The sequence below is a fragment of the Nyctibius grandis genome, chromosome 10 (assembly GCF_013368605.1).
Source record: "Nyctibius grandis isolate bNycGra1 chromosome 10, bNycGra1.pri, whole genome shotgun sequence".
Classification (NCBI taxonomy): domain Eukaryota; kingdom Metazoa; phylum Chordata; class Aves; order Nyctibiiformes; family Nyctibiidae; genus Nyctibius; species Nyctibius grandis.
In genome coordinates this window covers 14,930,331-14,948,868 of record NC_090667.1, presented here as the reverse complement: position 1 = coordinate 14,948,868, position 18,538 = coordinate 14,930,331, and the positions used below count along the sequence as shown (strand labels likewise).

The following is an 18,538-nucleotide window of genomic DNA, read 5'->3' as shown; positions in this document are numbered from 1 at the left end:
TCAAGGCTCTGTTGTTTCTTTATCCTCAGATATTCCTCACGTCTGATTTTTCATTCATGAGCATTGCTACTTCAAATTTTTTTCAGCTGTCTTGATCTTTTCTTTACCAAATGGAATTGCCCCAGGCAGAGGATATGCAGTATCTAGATTTGCTCATTGCATTTATTTATCTTACTCTTTTCTAATGAATTTACTGCTTTGACTCCAGTCCTGCTCTTCATTTGATTTTATAGTCAGATATCAGAAGTGGCTGCTCACCATGAGTAGTAATTATTTTGCAAATAAATGCCATAATCTTTTTACTCCCTTGCTAAACATACACTTCTACAGTGTACAGGAAGGGGTCTGCAAGGTCCATTTTAGCAAACGGTATAAATATGATTGCTAATTCTCCTGTAAATTAAAAGGCAGAGCATTTTGGCAGTAACCGTTTCAGTTCCCAAGGTAGACAATACCAGCTGTAATCAAAGAATAAACCTGGGCGAACTGCACGAACGGAAACAAAGCAGAGCACAAAATTAATTCTGTAACGCCTGATGTTCTGTGACACAAATTGTATACAAGTTTCTGTCTTCCTTTAAGAAATTACTGAGTGCAGAACTGTATTCTATGTAATACATTAAAAAAATATCGCTAAACACAATTCTTCTTTTGAAGGAGTTATTCTAGCTTTCAGTATTTAAAATACATGCCTTCTTTTCTTCAAATAATAGAGGATACAAATCTCTGCTTTTTCCTCAGCTTAGTAAAAACATAAATAAACCAGGAAATTAAAGACAAAAAAAAAAGAGGAGAGAAAGCTACCTTTTCCGCATCCTGTTGTGCCTAAATAGAACATGTTGTACCAGCCTGTACAACTGCTCAATAAAATGTATTGCGGACACTTCAAAAGCTGACCATAATCATGAGAGTTAACTGAGGAATGTCAGCTTGGACGGGGAATTTTGCTGCTTTTTTTATACATTAGTTAAGCATGCAGGTTTGTGTTTTTTATTTTATCTTGGATTTTATTGTAATGTAATTGAACTCCGTTACCTTTTTCAGTATCCTAACTGTTCCTCTAAGTGCTTGTACAGCTTTGGGTTTAAGGATATTGTAACAGATCTAGCAGCTATTGAAGTCAGTGGCAGAAGCCTCTGCAGAGTTTGATTAGTCCTTCAATGTGAAAACTGTTTTTTCCTCTCTCTTCTTAATACCCCTGGGCTCAGCCTTCAGACATGTTCAGAAATAAGGTGACCACTATGAATCCAGAGGCAAAACTCACACTTACTTCAGCAAAACCAGGCTTTACAGAAGAACGTATTTGATTGTAGTGGGATCATTCACATTATATGAATTTCATGCATTAAATTCACAGCATTTACAGGATTACATCCTTAATAGTAATTCCAGGTTCGGGGTGTCCATCTCCCACCCCCCCATCTTGGACCTCTGTCATTTTCACCAAGGCACAGTTTATTTTCTTCAGTTACCTCATCACACCTGAGTCTTCATATAGATACTACAGAAATCAAACCATAATCTTTACAGTGGGATGCTTGAACTCCTCAGACAGTGGTATCTCCATGTAACCATACATGATAAACAAATAGCCAACAAACACACTTCTGTCGATTTTACTACCTCCCGAGCAGACTGTATTTCTATAAAAAACATGGTTTTAGGCTTCATATGTCAAGTTCTGCATCAAATACACCCCTTTTACAGCCACAGCTCTGACAGGAAAAACCACCCCCACCTCCCATTTAAAAACCAGATTCCTCACCCACTGCAGACACATGTGGGTGTTCCGCATCGTAATATCGCAATCTCCTTCATATCTTCACAACAAAGCACTGCCCAGGCCTGCGGGGAAAGGAGGCTGCACGCCACAGCCCTTTGAACCCTCCCTCTGGGGTGGATGTGGGGAGAAGGACCGTGCTGTGGTGTGAGACCTCCTGAGGGGAGAGACCCACTGAGGGGGTATCCACTGTGGGGGAGAGACTCTCTGAGGGGAGAGACCTGCTGAGGGGAGAGACCTGCTGAGGGGATATCCACTGTGAGGGAGAGACTCTCTGAGGGGAGAGACCTGCTGAGGGGATACCCACCATGGCGGGAACCCGCTGAGGGGAGAGACCTGTTGAAGGGATACCCACCATGGCGGGGAACCCACTGAGGGGAGAGACCCACTGAGGGGATATCCACTGTGGGGGAGAGACTCTCTGAGGGGAGACACCCACTGAGGGGGTATCCACTGTGGGGGAGAGACTCTCTGAGGGTAGAGACCTGCTAAGGGGATACCCACCATGGCGGGGACCCACTGAGGGGGTATCCACTGTGAGGGGGAAACTCTCTGAGGGGAGAGACCTGCTGAGGGGATACCCACCATGGGGGAGAACCCGCTGAGGGGAGAGACCCACTGAGGGGATATCCACTGTGAGGGACTCTCTGAGGGAGAGACCTGCTGAGGGGATACCCACCATGGCGGGGAACTTGCTGAGGGGAGAGACCCACTGCGGGGATATCCACCATGGCGGGGAACCTGCTGAGGGGAGAGACCCACTGAGGGGATATCCACTGGGGCAAGAGACCTCGCTGAGATAAGACCCACTGTGGGGATACACCGTGAGGGAGACCCGCTGAGGGGGGCACGATGGATACCTCAGCTCTGGACGCTGACACTCTCCACAGGAGCCACTGCAGTCCGGGGAGGCTTCCAGCAGCAGAGCGGGCTGCTGGCTCGGGGGCAGTTTGGAGGGGTTTGTCTGCGGTTCTCTCCGGCCCCTGGCAGGGCACGGAGGAGGGCGTGGGCGACACTTGAGGGACATGAAAGCCCAACCGCGGGACGCGACGAAGCGGCGGCCAGCCCTGACCCCAGCGCCCCGGGCCGGCGGGGCACGCGCGGCAACGGCGGCGCGAGCAGCAGCGCCCCCTGGCGGGCAGGGCGGCCGCGGCGGGGGCGGGCGGGGCGCAGGGGGCGGTGGCGGCGGGGCCCTTCCCTGCCTCCTTCCCTCGCTCCGGGGCTGTCTGTGTTTGTGTCCCCCCCCGTGCGTCTCCCCGGGCCTGACTCCGTCTGTCTGCCGGCAGCTGCCGTTACAGATACGGTGTCGGCGGGCCGGGGAGAGCGCGGAAACACCTGTTTCCAACATGGGGAAGGTGGGGAGGGAGGGAGCCGGCGGCGGGGCCGGGCAGCGCCGCTCGCCCTCCCTCACCTCCCGCCGCCCGTAAACCCGGCTGTAAAGCCCGCGGGATCACTTTTCAAAAAGATCGCTTTCAATTTTTACACATTCCTCCGAAAAACGCGTCTCCAGCCCTCACCTCACGTGTTATTTTTTCCACCGTGTCCGTTTGGGGGGTGAGGGGGGGGCACGGCCGGGGCTGAGGCGGCGGCGGCCCTGACAGACCCGCTGGCCCTGACAGATCCGACCCGCCGCCTCCGAGCCGGGTCTAGGGGCGGGGGGGGGGGGACACGGCTGCGGGGGGACCCCCGCCGAGGAGGGACAGGAGAGGGCCGGGGGCCGCCGGCGGTGCGGGGGAGCCGGGGCGGGAGCGGCGAGGGCCGGCAGCGCCGCGCTGCATCCCCGGGTGCGTGCGGGGGCTCCATGATTTCATCGGCGGCTTCGCGGGGACCTGCCAAGAGCTGTTATGCTTCACTGCGATGTGTAGCTTTTTCCTGCCATTTTTTTCATAATAAAAGAGGGAGTGAAGCTGGCTTTTTTTTTTTTCCTTTCCAACAAAAAAAAAAAAAAAAAAAAAAGCCAAATGGATCAGAGAAAAAGGGAGGAAAAAAAAAAAGCAATAGCCAAAGGGGATGCCAGTGAGGTGTGGCTTGCATTTAAATATCCAATATGTCAATGTAAGGGGAGTGTGTACGTATATAAAGTGCAGTTTGCATCCGACCGCGGGACACATCCAGCTATGGGAGGCGCGGGCAGCGCGGGGCCGCGCCGGGGCCGGCAGCGCGGGGCCGGGCGGCCGCAGCCCGCGCTCTGAGGGGCCGCTCCGCGCCGCGCCGCGCCCGCCCGCGGGCCGCGGCCCCATGGCCGAGGTGGGCGGCTTCCTGGGCGCCCTGGACCCCGACCTGCACGGCTTCCCCTCCGCGCTGGGCGCCGGGCTGCCCCTCGCCGACTCCCCCGGTTTCCTCAACGAGCGCCTGGGGCAGATCGAGGGGCGGCTGCAGCGGGGCTCCCCCACCGATTTCGCTCACCTCAAGGGCATCCTGCGGCGGCGGCAGCTCTACTGCCGCACCGGCTTCCACCTGGAGATCTTCCCCAACGGCACGGTGCACGGCACCCGGCAGGACCACAGCCGCTTCGGTAAGCGGAGCCGCGGGGGGCGGCCGGGCCGGGCCGCGGCTGGTGGGGTGCCCGGCCGGGCCGGAGCGGGTGCCCCGCGTACAGAACTAATTACCCCGCTAATATAAATCATCCCGGATGGATAGTAATTAGACTCCTAAACAAAATGTGCTCCTCTCCAGCAATGCGGGAGTTTTTATTTCCAATTTCCTACTCTCTCCCCGGCGCTCAGCCCTATCTGCAGGTGCACAAAAAACGTGCCTTAGCAGGGGAAAAAAAAGAAATAAAAAAAATACAAATTAAAAAAAAATGTGGGGCTGACCGCCTCTGAAGTTAGCGGTGAGGGAGGCAAAAGAAAGGAGAGAGCACGCTGGAAAAAGAAATTCCTAGCTTTTTGTTGTTTTTTTTCCCCCCCCTCCCCTTTTTTGGCCTCCACAGATATTTGTGTAGCTGATTTCTTTTACTTGCATGAATTTCATTAGAAGAGCGTTTTCCCCAAAGCAGGCAGGGATCAGTTGGCTGGATGGGTGTCAGAAGCTCGGTTTGGGGGAGGTTGTTGGGAAGGAAAGGGGAAGCTGAAGGGGGAGAAAACGCTTCGGGGACCTCGGAAGAAAGGAGAGGATGGAACAATAGGCAGAGCACCGTGGATTTACCTTGCTGCCCAGGGATACAGCTGGAAAACTGCAGCGCCTGTATCAGTGTCGCACAAAGAGCAGGGATCTCTAATGAGACTATATGTTAATCTTCAAAAAATGCATCCCAAGCCACAGGCGAAGAAGTACAGTAAGTTTGAGCACAGCTAAGAAAAATTCCCGCTACTTCAGCATCTAGTGCAGGTGTCTGTGTAAGCTATCAAGGAGTCCCGTGCCAGTGATCTCAGCTATGCTGTCAACAGGTGCAAGAAGTGCTCGCAAGACTTTTTATAGTTTTCAAGTGATTTGACTCCTCGGGAAATTATTCTTTTTTTTGCCTTTTCTTGTTTGTAACCGTCCTTTCTGATCCTTCAGGAACGCTGCTGCTGCTGCTATTGTTGGTAGTGTAGGGCAGGTTTTTGGAACAATTGGAGCAGCTTATCTCGGTACTTGCGCTTTCCCATAAACACCAGGTGTGTGCATGGCACGTCCCTGCCTAAATCAACAAGAAAGTCATAACCCGCAGGTCAGAGTCAGGTACTAATACGCCGAGTGGGGCAAGCGCTCTTTAAATTACCTCCTGAAAGCCACACATTCTTTCGTGCTGTCAATACGTGATGTGTTCCACGTTAGAAGAACGGAAAGCAAACCTATTGCATCTGTTTTTGTTTAGTTCAGCTCTGCAACGTAGTATTTCTATCACTCTTTTACTTATCTTTACACAAGTAATATGGCCAGTTTCAAATGGCAGCGTTTGTCTCAGTTCCATTTTTTATAAAGATTAAAATATAGGTGTATTTCCAAACAACTTTGGAAAAACACGTTAAACGGGCTAAAACTTTTCATGAATTTTGCACGCTTAAGCTTAAGTCACACAGTGCGTTCAATAATCCAAACACTGGCATTCCCTAAGTGTTTTAGTCAGTCAGCATCCAGCTACGTAAACTAGACCAGACTTCAGATATAAAATCTATAGTTTTCTGCTTCAGGGTTTTCCCAGAGGCAGTGTAAAAATAAATAGGTTATTTGTTGTAATTGCAAAGACAAAGCCCCAAAGGGATTAGTCTGGAATCCTCGTGTTCAGATAAAGTTGACTAAAGCTCGCTTCAGCAGAGACTCAATAGCAATACCGTATTGGCACGCAGTTATTCACCATCTGCATTCAGTAGCCATGAATATTCAAATTCCAATGTTACTGGTATGGTTCGTATTAGGATGTCATGTATCAATGCAATCCTAAATTTTGCATGCAGCAGTCAGAAAGCAATAACTTATACCGAAATAGGCAGCCTGAGCAATTCTGGGGATCTGAAAAAACTGTGGTGAGGGAGACAGAGCTAGACGAGGGTTCATTCAGGGTAGCAGTTGAAAGCTGCCTTAAATCTTAGGGGCATCCTGGGGAAATCACTTGGAAGTCCAGTACGGTGGTTTGGTGGATCAAGCCCACACGGCTGGAAGGTGCTCCCTGATATCGTGAGCAGATAATTGATGTGCTCCATGGATGGCTGCGACACCGCAGCAGAGGCACGTATCCAGCTGCAGATGGGACGTAGGGTAGAACTGGACTTTGCATCCCTCTCCCTTCATACTGGAAGGGGTTCAGGAAAAGACAGACAGTATCTGCACCCTCCCATGCACAGTCATCCCCAAAGCTACCAGATGTGCAAGACATCCAAGTCCTCCAGAGAGAGAAATACAGAGCCAAAGCCCTGGTGATGCAGAACAGAGTACCAAGGTCCCAGCGGCGAGGGTTAAAGGGAGGGGTTCTTTTGTACCGCAGCCTTCAGGGGATGTGACCATAGGACACAGGGGAGGTAGCAGCATCATCTACCCACACTGCCTGAGCAGTCACAGTAACTATTCCCTCTCATCTGTTGAGGACTGGAGCCTTCCTAAATCACACCTGTTTTTTGGAATGTGATATTTTATACTTGTAAAAAACACATTCATGCAAGAACAATGGGGCGCAGCTTATTTTTCCTAGAGGAGGCTTAACGCAAAATTTGGTGACGCCCTCCAGGATCGTTGGAAGAAGGCTCATTCTCACCCTAGAGGAGTGCCCAAATTAGCTCTCTGAACTGGCAGCTCTGCCTAAGTCATCCCAGAAAGAATAAAAGTGTTTTCAAAAACGTATCTGTTCTCACTGCATCTGGTAAGAATCTTCCTGTACAAAAACAAAAAGGATGGTCAAAATGTGGAGGAGGTTTGGACTGACATTAGGGCCCCTATGAGAATCCTTCTCAGAATGAAACCGAGATAGATTCACCAGGAAAATCCCTGCCAGGAGGAATTGCTTCTTTTCTGCCTCGTGTCTGTTTTACAGCAGCATTAAACAAGGGACACCAACGGTGCTACTCTTAACAGCAAACGAGGAGACAAAAAGGCCTTGAGTTTGTACTGCAGATTAATAAAGGCAGCAAATGAAGCTTTTCTTGGGTACAAACCTGCTAATGGGTCTGTAACACAGTCTCTTAGAGAAGCTGATGAAACCTCCAGAGAAAGTTTTGCTGTAGATTTTGACATTCAGACCATAGTGCACCTGTTGCTGAACAGTTGTTGAGGTTTTTAGCCGAAGCTTTAGGTTTGTAGCCATTAATACAACATCTGATGTTTCTGTACCCCTGCTCCTGAATATAGTCATGTAAGAAGAGACAGGTGCAAGGAGCTGAAGTGTTCTTTGAGGGATGGTTTATAGTAAGGCGAGAGCGTGTGGGTCTGGCCACGGCAAAGCTTGGGAGATTATTCAGTGCTTTGGTGGTAAATGAATCCAGTTGGAGTCTTAATCAATCTCTCCAAATACTACCTCGAAAGGCTCAAGGAACAAACAGAAGGCATAATTAGAGCAAGAAAAAAAGAGGCAAGTCCTGGGGGAAAGAAAAAAATAAAAAGGGAAAAAAAAAAAAGCGTGTTCTACCACAAAAACACACCGCTACAACTGGAAAGAAAATTCTTGAGCTGGCCCCAGTGGCCGCTCCCTCTGCTGCTGGAGATCAGATGTACGAAGCTGCAATTTTGTCTAGCAATTGGAGTGAGTTAAGGACAGGATGGATATCCGCCCACATTTTTTCAGCCTTCACTCTGTCTCCTGACTTTTGTGGGTTTAAGTTACGTTCTTAATGCTGTTTCAACATAGTCGTCTTCCGTGCACGTCTGTAAGTGCCACTCAAAGATCAGAAAAGGGGAATACTGCAAGGGACGTTGTCAGAAGAGATTGTCTCGGGCACACCTTGAAGAAATGGCATTTGCAAAACCAGCATTTACCCAGTCTGCACCGGACAAGGGGTGTCTCACCCACGTGCTCCGAGAGGGAAGACGCTAATGCTGCTCCTGGGTTGCTCCTTACCAGGTCTTTGCAGAGCTGGGTTCACGTGCCACGTACAGAGCGTGCTTGTGGGTATATGCAAGAAAAGCTTGAGTTTCCCTGCCCCAGACATCCCTTGGTTTCTAAATGGGACCAGCAGCGTTTTCCTGCTTCCCAGGGCTGACAGAAGACAAATTTAAAAAAAAAAAATGCTGGTGCCAGGGGCTGTGTTTGTGCCTTTAGGAAGGTCAATCTCCTGCTCTCCAGTTATCAGATATTTTTCACTTGAACATGAACTTGTCTCCAGCCTGGGAAAGAATCCCATGTTTCTGGTACCCCTGTGCTCCTTCCCCCCTGTAGTACTTTTTATCCTCTCTCTAGTTGCGGTCAATCTATCTCCCTTCACTCCCTCCTTTTCAAACAGTGGCTGTCATCATTTTTGTCCTGCAGATGGGAAACGGAGGCACGCAGCGGTTCGGTAACTCCCTCCACATGTCAGAAGCGGTGGGTAGCGGAGGCAGAAGACCACGCCTCATCCTGCGCCTCTTCCCTCCCCGTTCGTGCTTCTTTTCAGATAAGAAACCACAGTAACTACCAGGGAGTGAGGGGAGCAGAGCCAGGGTCCTGGTTTGCCTGCCTGGCGTGGGAAGGCTGCCTTCCCTGCCTGCTGCTGGCCATTCTGAAGGCAGCGTGTGTCCCCAGGCTGGGGCGTGTAGCTGGGCATATTTCAGCCTGGAAAATGTCTGCACTGGTCCATAGAGCATGTTTTCTGTCGGTTGCTTCCCTGTTAGTCTCAAGGAATTGCTGCTCCCAAGTCCATATTTCATCTCCCCCGCCCCCAGCACTCACTGGCTTGCAGGGAGGGCTGGATTCGATGCACAGAGTAGGGAGGACAAAAGGAGGACAAAAGAGTCTGATATAGAGGTAGGAGGACTAATTCTTGCACCCAGCTTAGCTGCCAGCAGCTGACTGAGGAGCCTGCATTGAGCGAAGGCGGACAGAGGTGCCCGTCGCTGTCTGGTCTGTCCTATATTCAGGTGGCGTTGCAGTTATCGTCTGAGAGTTATCGCATCCTCGCCAGGCCGAGCAGAAGACACATGCCCCAAGCTGCAGGGTGACCAGGAGCTGCGACGGCCGCTGAAGTCAGCTGGCTCAGGTGCCCGCTCATCACGCGGTGATTTTAGACTCCAGGCATACTTCTAAGAGGAGCTCTCGGAGGTAACCTGATCAGAGCGGCAGTTGCTCAGGACTGGACGTTTTGGGAGCTATATTAGGAGACCTGGAGCCACGCTAAAGGTTAGAGCAACTTTGTCCTCCTGTCATGGAGTCGTCTTGTCCAGTGCTGGATAGTGAAAACCCTCTTCCTCTGCTCCTACCTTCCCAGCCAATTAATTCAGCACTGGGCATGGGCAAATGATTGCCCGTGACCTCTAGCGAGGGAGCGTGCGATAGCCAGAGTCTAACACAGTCCCACTAATGCCTTCGGGAGGTTTTCCTGTGAAGTTTGAAGGTCTCCACCGCTTGTGATGTTGGCTTTGTTCAAACCAGTTAAAAACACACCTACCTGGGGGCTCTTTGTTTTTAAGTGCTTCACCAAGGGTTCTCCTATTACAGCTCTTTCCTCCATCAAAACAGCTGCCGTCCCCCTTACCGGCAGCGCAGCAGACTCTGCTCAGTTCTTTGCCAGAGGAAATGAAGCTGCCCCTCGTTAGTTAAAGGACCTGACACCATCGGTGTAGGCTGAAGCTCACGGGTAAAACGGTTCTCTGCTCTCGCAGGGCCGGGAATGGCTAGGAGAGATGCTGCTGGACCGGGAAGGGTCTGGCACAAGGCTGGGGCAGGCAGCAGGAGGGGGTTTCTGGCAGTAACGGTGGCAGGGGGTGACGGAGGAAGGACTGGCAGCCCCCCAGCTCTGAAGGCTGCGGAGGAAGATTCATTTCTACCTGCGTTATTTGAAGTTGGGTTTTATCCCAGCGGCTTGTATGCACATTTGGGGGTGGCAAGTACCCCACTGGAGTGCCAGGATGAAGATGGCCCTCACAGACACCTCTTCTAGTGCTTTTTACTTATTTTTATTGAACTCATCACTTCTTTAAAACATGTGGCACTGTCACCTCAAACCAGAAGCCCCATGGTGACAAAAATCATTCTCCTTTTGCTGAAGAATAAAACCCAGCGTGGTAACAGCCTTCTGAAATTTCTAATGGCCAGGCACAAGTTTCTGTGTCTGTCTTCTTGGTGATACTTAGGGGGGGGGGAAATAAACAAAACCAAAACAAAAAAAACCTAGCAAACCTTTTCTCATTAGCAAAGGTAATTGCTCTTGGGCAAGCCAAATTTGCAATGCTGGGGAGAATCCTAGAGTGGAAATTGGAAGATTGCACGCATTTGGGACTACAAATTTAAGAACTGTGTCATTATAAATAAGGAAAACAGGGTCTGTAGGAAGCTCTGCAAAGGTTGGGAAAGGCTGGTTTGCGTTTGTCACTGGAGCCTGGTGTTGGTTTTATTCTCTGTGTGACGTGGGACTTCTTTTCTGTTTTAGGGATTTTGGAGTTTATTAGCCTGGCAGTGGGGCTGGTGAGCATCCGTGGGGTGGACTCAGGACTCTACCTCGGCATGAATGAGAGAGGCGAGCTGTATGGGTCGGTAAGTTCAAGGCTTTGTGCTGATTGCAACACTGTGTAATGTACACAGCAACACCGGCTGCGGGGCCTCATCGGTGTCACGAGCTGTGTCTGTCGCAGGCCTCTGAAGGCTTTAGGCTGCCACATACCTCCAACCTATCTGTGATGCCACTGTTGTTATTACATAAATGATGTACGTGAAATAGGGTTGCAGAGGGAGGATACACTCGTGCGGCGAGAGCCCGTGGTGGTGGCCAGCCCCTGTCACTGCTGGGGCAGTGCCTGCGGAGCTGGGGGGGCTCATCGAGGTTTTGCCTTTCAGAAACGGTGTGGCAACAGTCAACTAAAGGCAGGGGGGAAATTTAGCACAAAACCAGGGGCTGCTTGTGTAAAACAAGTAGTAACACGTAAGTTTTATGTCCATGTGATCAGGATCTGCACCTACCTGCAGGTGTTATATTTATATTATAGCTCTTTAACTAACGGAAGCTGAAGTTGTGGTCTGAGTGTTATTTTATTTTAACATTCTCTACAACTCCTTTTAGGAGTTTAGGGGAGTTGCTTATAATTTTCTAGAAGTGCCCTTTTCAGGCTAAAATTTTCCATCTTTTGCCAAGAACCAAGTGTAAACTCCTTGTTAGTTTCTCACCCCACACAAACTCCTGAATACCTATAAACTCTTCCTAACGTCACCTGTAGCAGACTCTGCCTCATCCTGTGCTGCTGTAGGACAGAGAAAGCAGAAGACAACCCGTTTCCAGTCCAAGCTCAGATTTCTAGTGGCAGCTTGTGAGTTTGTCGTTTGCTCCCTTGGTTTGGGCCATGCCCTTAGCGCCGTGGCTCGCAGGTTGCGCTGCTGCAGCCAGGGCCGGCTCAGATCCACCTCGCTGCTTTTCTGCCCAACGTTACTGAACCAGCACCACCCTGTAAACCACTTTGGACACAGGCAGGTGCTCTGATGAGCCAGCCCCAAAAAAAAAAGAGTGTACGTCAGGATTTTGCTGGATGAAACACCCGCACGTGGAGCAAATGCTTCTGCAAAGCTCAGCCAGGGCTGCGGAGAAGGGGTGCTGTGAAAAGCTTTGGCATCACAGGTAAAGTCTCCATCAACCTGAAGAGAGCTGAGCTCTCCTCTGCTCCTTTCTGTTTAATTAAATGTTAAGACTTGCAGTCAAAATGCCAGGTCTTAACAACTGGGCAGAGGTGCTTCCTACAGCTTAATTTAACTCAATTCCTAATTATTTAACTCAATTCAATATAAAATAGTTATTTCTAGTTAGCTAGAAGAACCACTTCTATTTGGAAAAATTAATTGCACTCTAGATGTAGCCATTTTTAAGTTGCCTTTTCTATAGCTGCTGCACTTCATTGGTGCTTTTTCTTCAGATGCCCCATTGCCTTTAATTCAACCCATCACCTGTGTGTGATTTTTTTTTTTTAAATGGCTCTTTCTAGATTACAGCACTGCCCTGTGTAAGGATACTGATTTTTAAGGATGGATCACAGTAAATTTAAAATGAAATAAAATAAACCAATTTTAAACCAAAGCAGAAGGCACATACTTCCTCTAACCAAATCAGATCAATCTCATAATGTAGAAATTCAAACTCCTGTACTCTGCGTATAGAGGAGCCTTCAGAAAACCTTTGCTTAGCAAACGGTAACAGTAAACCACGAGTTTCCATCATCTTTTCTTCTCCCATTCCCACCTGAGACTGCCACAGACCCTTTCACTATTTAAGATGCAGTTACTAATGTTTATATGAGATAATCAATTATCTCCGTTGATAGAACCGATAACAACCATTAACTGTTCTTTTTCCCCTTCATTTCTGTAATAACATCTACCCTAAAGAAAAGTTCAGTGTGGAGACAGCGGTTAAATTACAACTCTGCAAGAGAGATAAAAAGTAAAATCACCAGGATTCCATAACATAAAAAAATCTTAGAGCACCCTTCCGAAAGCAGGGCTGGAGCCCACACCCCACAGCAGCACCTCTCCTGTCCAACCCCGAGGCTGCTCAGCAGCTCCTGGGGTCACAGCTGTTACTTGTCCCTGCTGAAAAGGAGGACACCAGCCTGCATGTTCCCTTCTGGGCTTTCAAACCCCTCAGCTCTGATTGTGGATCAACAGTTTCATGATGGGTTACTTAAAATCTAGGGCCTGTGTTCATGTCACGACACAGAAACAAAAATAGGGTAACATTTTACAACACTTCATCTGGAAACAGAATTATGAAGACATAATCGAGGGAGTTTTCTCTCTGTCGTCGCATCTTGCACACCAGACAACAGACGGCCCGGCCGTGCAGGGACGCAGTCAAACCGCCGACCCAGACTGTGCAGGAGTCACGAGCCAGGTCCCCAAATAACCCTGGAGTTCTAAAATCTGGGATACGTGGGTTGTACAATGATGGCTTTTCAAAATCGAAAGCCACTATAGTATTCTTAATTAAAGGTCCATAAAACAGCACCTAACAGCAGCATTAGCATTACAAGGGTATTTTAGGAGATGACAGCACAGTGGTATTTTTAAATTTTCAGCAAGTTTATCATTTCCCTCCGTGCCAGTTTTGCCTGATCTGTGTGTTGACGCAGCCAGAGCCAGCCATCCCCGCAGCAACATGTGCAGTCCCCTCGGGACAGACAGCTTTTCTGCCTGTCCCTGTTCAGCTTTCCAGCGATTTCAAAAACACAACTAATACTTGGAGCAGCAAAAGTCACAGGCAGCACCTTGCACGCTGCCTGTACGGCGTCAGGCTCACTGGGGACATCCCAGGGCTTGGACAGAAATAAATCGCGCTTTGCAGAGTCACCCCTGACTCTCCAAACGTTTTACACAAACGTTGTACCTCCAGACAGCCCAGCGAGGAGCAGGGAAACCAGGGCAAAGCAGCAGCACACAAGGTCAGCCTGTCAGCAGTTGCCAACATGTTCTGAGTAGATGGCGTCCTAGGGGAAGGAAAAAAAAAAAGTCTGGATTTATTGACGGATCTGGGAAGAGAAACCACCGGTTCCCCAGATCTCAGAGGGCAAGGGCTGTGGCGTAGGCTTTGGAGGGCTCACAAGTCACCTCGGGGTGTGTTTAATTAGCAGCAAAACATTCAAAACAGGTTCTGAGCGCAGGTGAGCTCCTGGATCCTGTTACAAAACACCTACTGCAGGCAATAACATTCGCTTCGCACTCTGTGCGCCACAGATAAGACACATTCCCTACCCGAGTAGTTCACAGTGTTTGTAATATCACAGCACCCTACCTTTGCAGACTGCCTTTCATCTGGAAGGACTCCCACGTCCTCCCCGGCAATGCCCCGTGGGACAGGGTGGGATGGCGAAGCCACCTGTGTCCTCACGGGGCAGGGGACAGCCCCGCTCCTGGCTGCGGCTGGGCACGGGGGAGTCGGGAGGGAGAGGGAAGGAGCGATGGGCACGAACTGAAAAGCTGTCGTGGAACGGCCACTGCCGACAGCGCCCGGCTGCGAGGGCTGGGGAGAACGGCTGGTGGTGGCCACGGTGACCCCAGCGCCATCCGTGCCCCCCAGGATGCACCAGCCGTGGGCTGGCACACGCTCCTCACATCGCCTATCGCCGCCATAAATCTTCCCCGGGGTCAGACATCCCCCGGGCGCTGCTCCCCATCCAGACCCCCCGGGTCCTGCTCTGGCCTCCCTCCCCGCTCCCCGGCGCCCCAGCAGACGAGAGGCCCCAGGAACACTTTCCTTGGCACACAGCGTGGACTCTTACGTGCCTTGAACTTCCAAAGCGGTGCTCGCTCCCGTTCGAACCCTTCGCAGGGCTGCCCGCTGCTTCTCCCGGGGTTGCCCCTCACCTCAGAGGGTTTTTGGGGGGTGTGTGTGGTACCTGTGGCCGGGGTGTCTGGGGGGGACATGGCCATGGGTGGGCAGCCCCCTGCACAGGACACGGCGGCACGGGCGCCCCGGCGAGCCCAAAGCTCCCTCCCCGACTGCAGAGACCTGGCTGTCAGGTGTGGAGTTTTGCTAGGGCCCCGTTTTGGGTTTTTTATGGGGCAGCTTTGCAAAATGCACACCCACCTTGTCCTCCTCCTCTTGTCTCCTTCCTCCTCCAACTTCCGAGGTCTTTGGGTCCCAGCTTGTAGGGCTTGTGCCCATTTCCAGCTCTCATCCAGGGGAAACATCCCCGGCAGCGCAGTCCCTGTCCTCCAAGGAGCCAGGAGAAGGTAGCTGGGAAAATTGTAGGAAAATAAAGTGAAGGAAGGAGGAAAAGATTTATTTTTTTCCAATTTTTTGACACAAATGTCTTTCTCTTCCCCTCCCACCTCTGCCCCCATGCAGAAGAAGCTCACGCGGGAGTGCGTTTTCCGGGAGCAGTTTGAAGAGAACTGGTACAACACGTACGCCTCGACCCTCTACAAGCACCCCGACTCGGAGAGGCATTACTACGTGGCCCTGAACAAGGACGGCTCCCCCCGCGAGGGGTACAGGACTAAGAGACATCAGAAATTCACTCATTTTTTACCCAGGCCTGTGGACCCTGCCAAAATACCGGCGATGTACAGAGACCTTTTCCACTACAGGTGATGTTTCCTGCAGCTGCCCCGGCACTGTACATACTTGGGCTCCCAAGCTTTTTCCCAGAGCACTATATCAATAGTCATTCCATCATTCCTGTAAGCGTAGATGACGTAGGAAAGCACTTACATTGAATTCAGACACTGCTGTTCCTCCTTGTTTCAAGCGTATATCGAACCTGGGTTATTTATGGGGGTGGGGGTAGGGGAAGGGAGGGAACCCGACATATAATCTTGCGTTTTCATTCACTTTCTTTACCCGGTTGCTACAAGAGAGGCCGAATATTCAATGTTATGGTTGCTTAAAGGAACAAGCAGGTGAGCAAACCTGATCACCAGGGGAAGGAAAAAAAAAAAAACCACAAACAACCCTAAAAATTAAGAGAAGGAAAGAAAACAAAAGACCACAGAAGTGCTGCAGATGCTGCTGCTAAGCTGGGGATGGTTACGGGCTGAGACAAAGCCCTTGGAATGGTACCCTGCTTCAGCAGCCCAGGAGTTTGCTACATGGATGATGCTACATGGACTGGTCCTGATGCGTGGGGGCTTTTCCTGCTGTTGGGGTGGGAATGGGGCGAGGAACATTATTCAGATGTAAGCATGGATACTGTGCATAAGGACAAAACTATTTATAAAATGTATATGATATTTATTTTATATATTTATTTATTTCAAAATAATTTTATTTTTAATGAGAGATGCTATGACCGGATTTTCATCAGGAAGAATAAGGTCCTACTGAAACAGGGAAAAAAAATGAGTTTTAAGAGCTTATCGGCAATAAAATTGTCTTTATATTGTAGATTTCTTGCTAGCCCTTTTTTTTGGTGCTCTTTAACAATTAACCCACTATTTCCCCAATCAATGTGAATCTTAAGACCACCTCTAAAAAGGCTTCATATGGTAAAGATAAATTACCTAAACCCCAAACTCTTGGACGAGGATGACATCAAATTATACCTGGAACGGCCCTTAGAAGCGCGACCCTCCTGAGGCGACCGGCTGGGTGTCTGATGAACCGTGACTGCCACAAACTGCAAATCCAGCTCTCTCCTTTCCTCTGCCACGGGCAAAACCGGTCCTGGGGCCACGCCACGCCCTGGGCATGGCTCAGCCTTCATGGCCGCCGGGTGGGATTGCCCCGGTGTGTGCATCCGTGTCCTCAGGCTCTCCCTCTGTGGCCCCACGAGCCTGGGAAGCGCCGGTGCAGCTCTCGGCGTGAGTCCTCGGCAGCTGAGACGCTTCGGCACATGACTCTGGATTAATTAATAACTGTCCTGGTGAAAATCAAGCGTTTGGAGCGTTGGCTGAGTGGAGGGACCCATCGTTCCTGCAATAAACCCACCACAGCTCGCACGAGACTTACCTGAAGCATCATGGAAAATCAGTGAAGAAAAAGTAGAAAGCCACAAAAGTGATGTAAAAAAAAAACCCTAATTTTTAAGCAGTTGCTGTGGATGAAGGTCATCCCTGCAGGCAGTGCTTGGACATTCATGGCTGCGTGGCATTTTCCTCTGCAGAAGCTGCCTGGTCTCCCACTCCCATCACCTTTCCTCTGCCCCGGGGCAGCTCCTGTCTCTCCCACTGGGCTCAGCCAAACCTGAGCAGCCCGGAGCCAGCCCCGCATTCGCAGCCGCTGCAGGAGAGCCGTGGCCCTTCTCCAGTGGGGCTGGGGGAGGCTTTGCCCTGCAGCTCACCCCAGCAGCCAGCACAGGCCCTCGGGGACGCGTGTGCCACACGTCTGCCCTCGCTGCCTGCTCGGGATGGCGCGAAACTGCAGGGGAAGCTGCCAGGAAGGATCCCAGTTTATTTTTGGTCCCCTGTGATCAGCAGAGAGAGGTTTTAGCACGTGGTGGGAGCAGAAGCGTGTAGTTGCTACAGGCACTTCGCAGCACAGGGGAGAGGCTGGTGTGAAACGTGGTTCTCCGGAGCGTGCAAAAATCTGTACAAATACAGACGTAGCGGCTTTAGGCTGGGGGTTTCCTTACCACAGCGGCATTTTCCAGTCCTGTTTCTCAGCCTCCTCCTTGCAAAGCAGTCAAGGTAAAATCTCAGCTCCTTCAGCTTCAGCCCATGGATTCCTAGGACGATGTCACTCACCCACGGATGATCCGCACCAGCTTCTTCACGAGCTAACGGAGCGGCAGCCCCGGTGCCCAGCTCCGCTCCCGGCAGCCTCTCACCCCCTCTGCCACCGCCCGTGTCCCTGCCACGTCCCTTTGCTGTCCCAGTGGGTCCAGCAGCCACCAGACGACAGGATGCAGATCGCAACGAGGAGATCACAGGAGCTTTACCTTGAATGATCCAGACATGAAGGAATTCAATCCTGTGTTTGAAATAAAAAGTGTTTATTTACCTTCTTCCTCTGAGTCACTGCTGAAACATCTCATCCTCAGCCGCCACGGCGGGAGCACGCTCGCTCAGGAGGGGTGGCCTGAAGTGTACTTTTGACCTTCCCCTGCACGAAGGGAAGTCCCTGAGACGTTGAGCTTCACTCTTTTCCCCCGGAGATAAATCTAGTGGTGAAGATCCTGCTCCTCTTCTTCAAAATGAAGGTCAAAACCTGGTCTCAGCAACGCCAAGGACGTTTTTCACCAACTCGAAAGGGAGCTGATTTGGCCTGTGGGGGCAACGTGACGGACTCGTTTGTCCGATACCGGAATCAACAGGCTGCCTCAGCAGGGCCTCCTGCTGCGAAGGGACGCGAGGGATGGTGTAAAACACCGTTTCAGGATCTGGGTTCAAAAAACTGATACTTGCCAACAACAAAATCCGCAAAGAATTTACTGGAAACCCCTTGGTAAAGGTTGGTGTCATCTCCCACGTGGGACGTTCTTTAAAGGGGGAATTCAGCATTGCCGAATCCCACCCAAATGGTTGCTTTCAGCAGGAATTTACTGGGTTTGGTTCTTGTTCAACGAAATAAAGGTACCAGTAATCTGACTGACCTGGGAGCTGAACGGCAGCAGAATTAACCACCGTAGACTTGGGCTGCGTCTTGATGGCACGGAGAGCAGCCAGCGATGCTGTTCAAGGCCAGGTTGGATGGGGCCTGGAGCAACCTGGTCTAGTGGAAGGTGTCCCTGCCTAGGGAGCTTGGAACTAGATGATCTTTAAGGTCCCTTCCAACCCAAACTGTTCTATGATTCCATGGT

At 50.6% G+C, this 18,538-nt stretch overlaps 2 protein-coding genes across 15 annotated transcripts in view; one reads left to right on the top strand and one right to left on the bottom strand.

Moving 5' to 3' along the window:
- The window catches only part of ZDHHC15 (zinc finger DHHC-type palmitoyltransferase 15), a 214,467-nt gene extending 210,114 nt beyond the window's left edge, over positions 1 to 4,353 (bottom strand). For all 13 annotated transcript variants that reach the window (XR_011048913.1, XR_011048912.1, XM_068409701.1 and 10 more), the window contains exon 1: positions 4,187 to 4,353. The gene's annotated coding sequence lies outside the window, so the exon portion shown is untranslated. The remainder of the gene's footprint in view (positions 1 to 4,186) is intronic.
- FGF16 (fibroblast growth factor 16) lies at positions 4,013 to 16,185 on the top strand. 2 transcript variants are annotated; one of them, XM_068409712.1, is made up of 3 exons: positions 4,013 to 4,295; positions 10,753 to 10,856; positions 15,148 to 16,185. In XM_068409712.1, exons 1-3 carry the CDS (start codon positions 4,019 to 4,021, stop codon positions 15,391 to 15,393), a joined length of 627 nt encoding a protein of 208 aa, XP_068265813.1. In that variant the 5' UTR covers positions 4,013 to 4,018; the 3' UTR covers positions 15,394 to 16,185. The 2 variants fall into 2 exon arrangements, with proteins under 2 accessions (XP_068265813.1, XP_068265814.1); XM_068409713.1 differs by lacking the exon at positions 4,013 to 4,295 and adding an exon at positions 9,410 to 9,503.
- Positions 16,186 to 18,538: the final 2,353 nt, after the last annotated feature.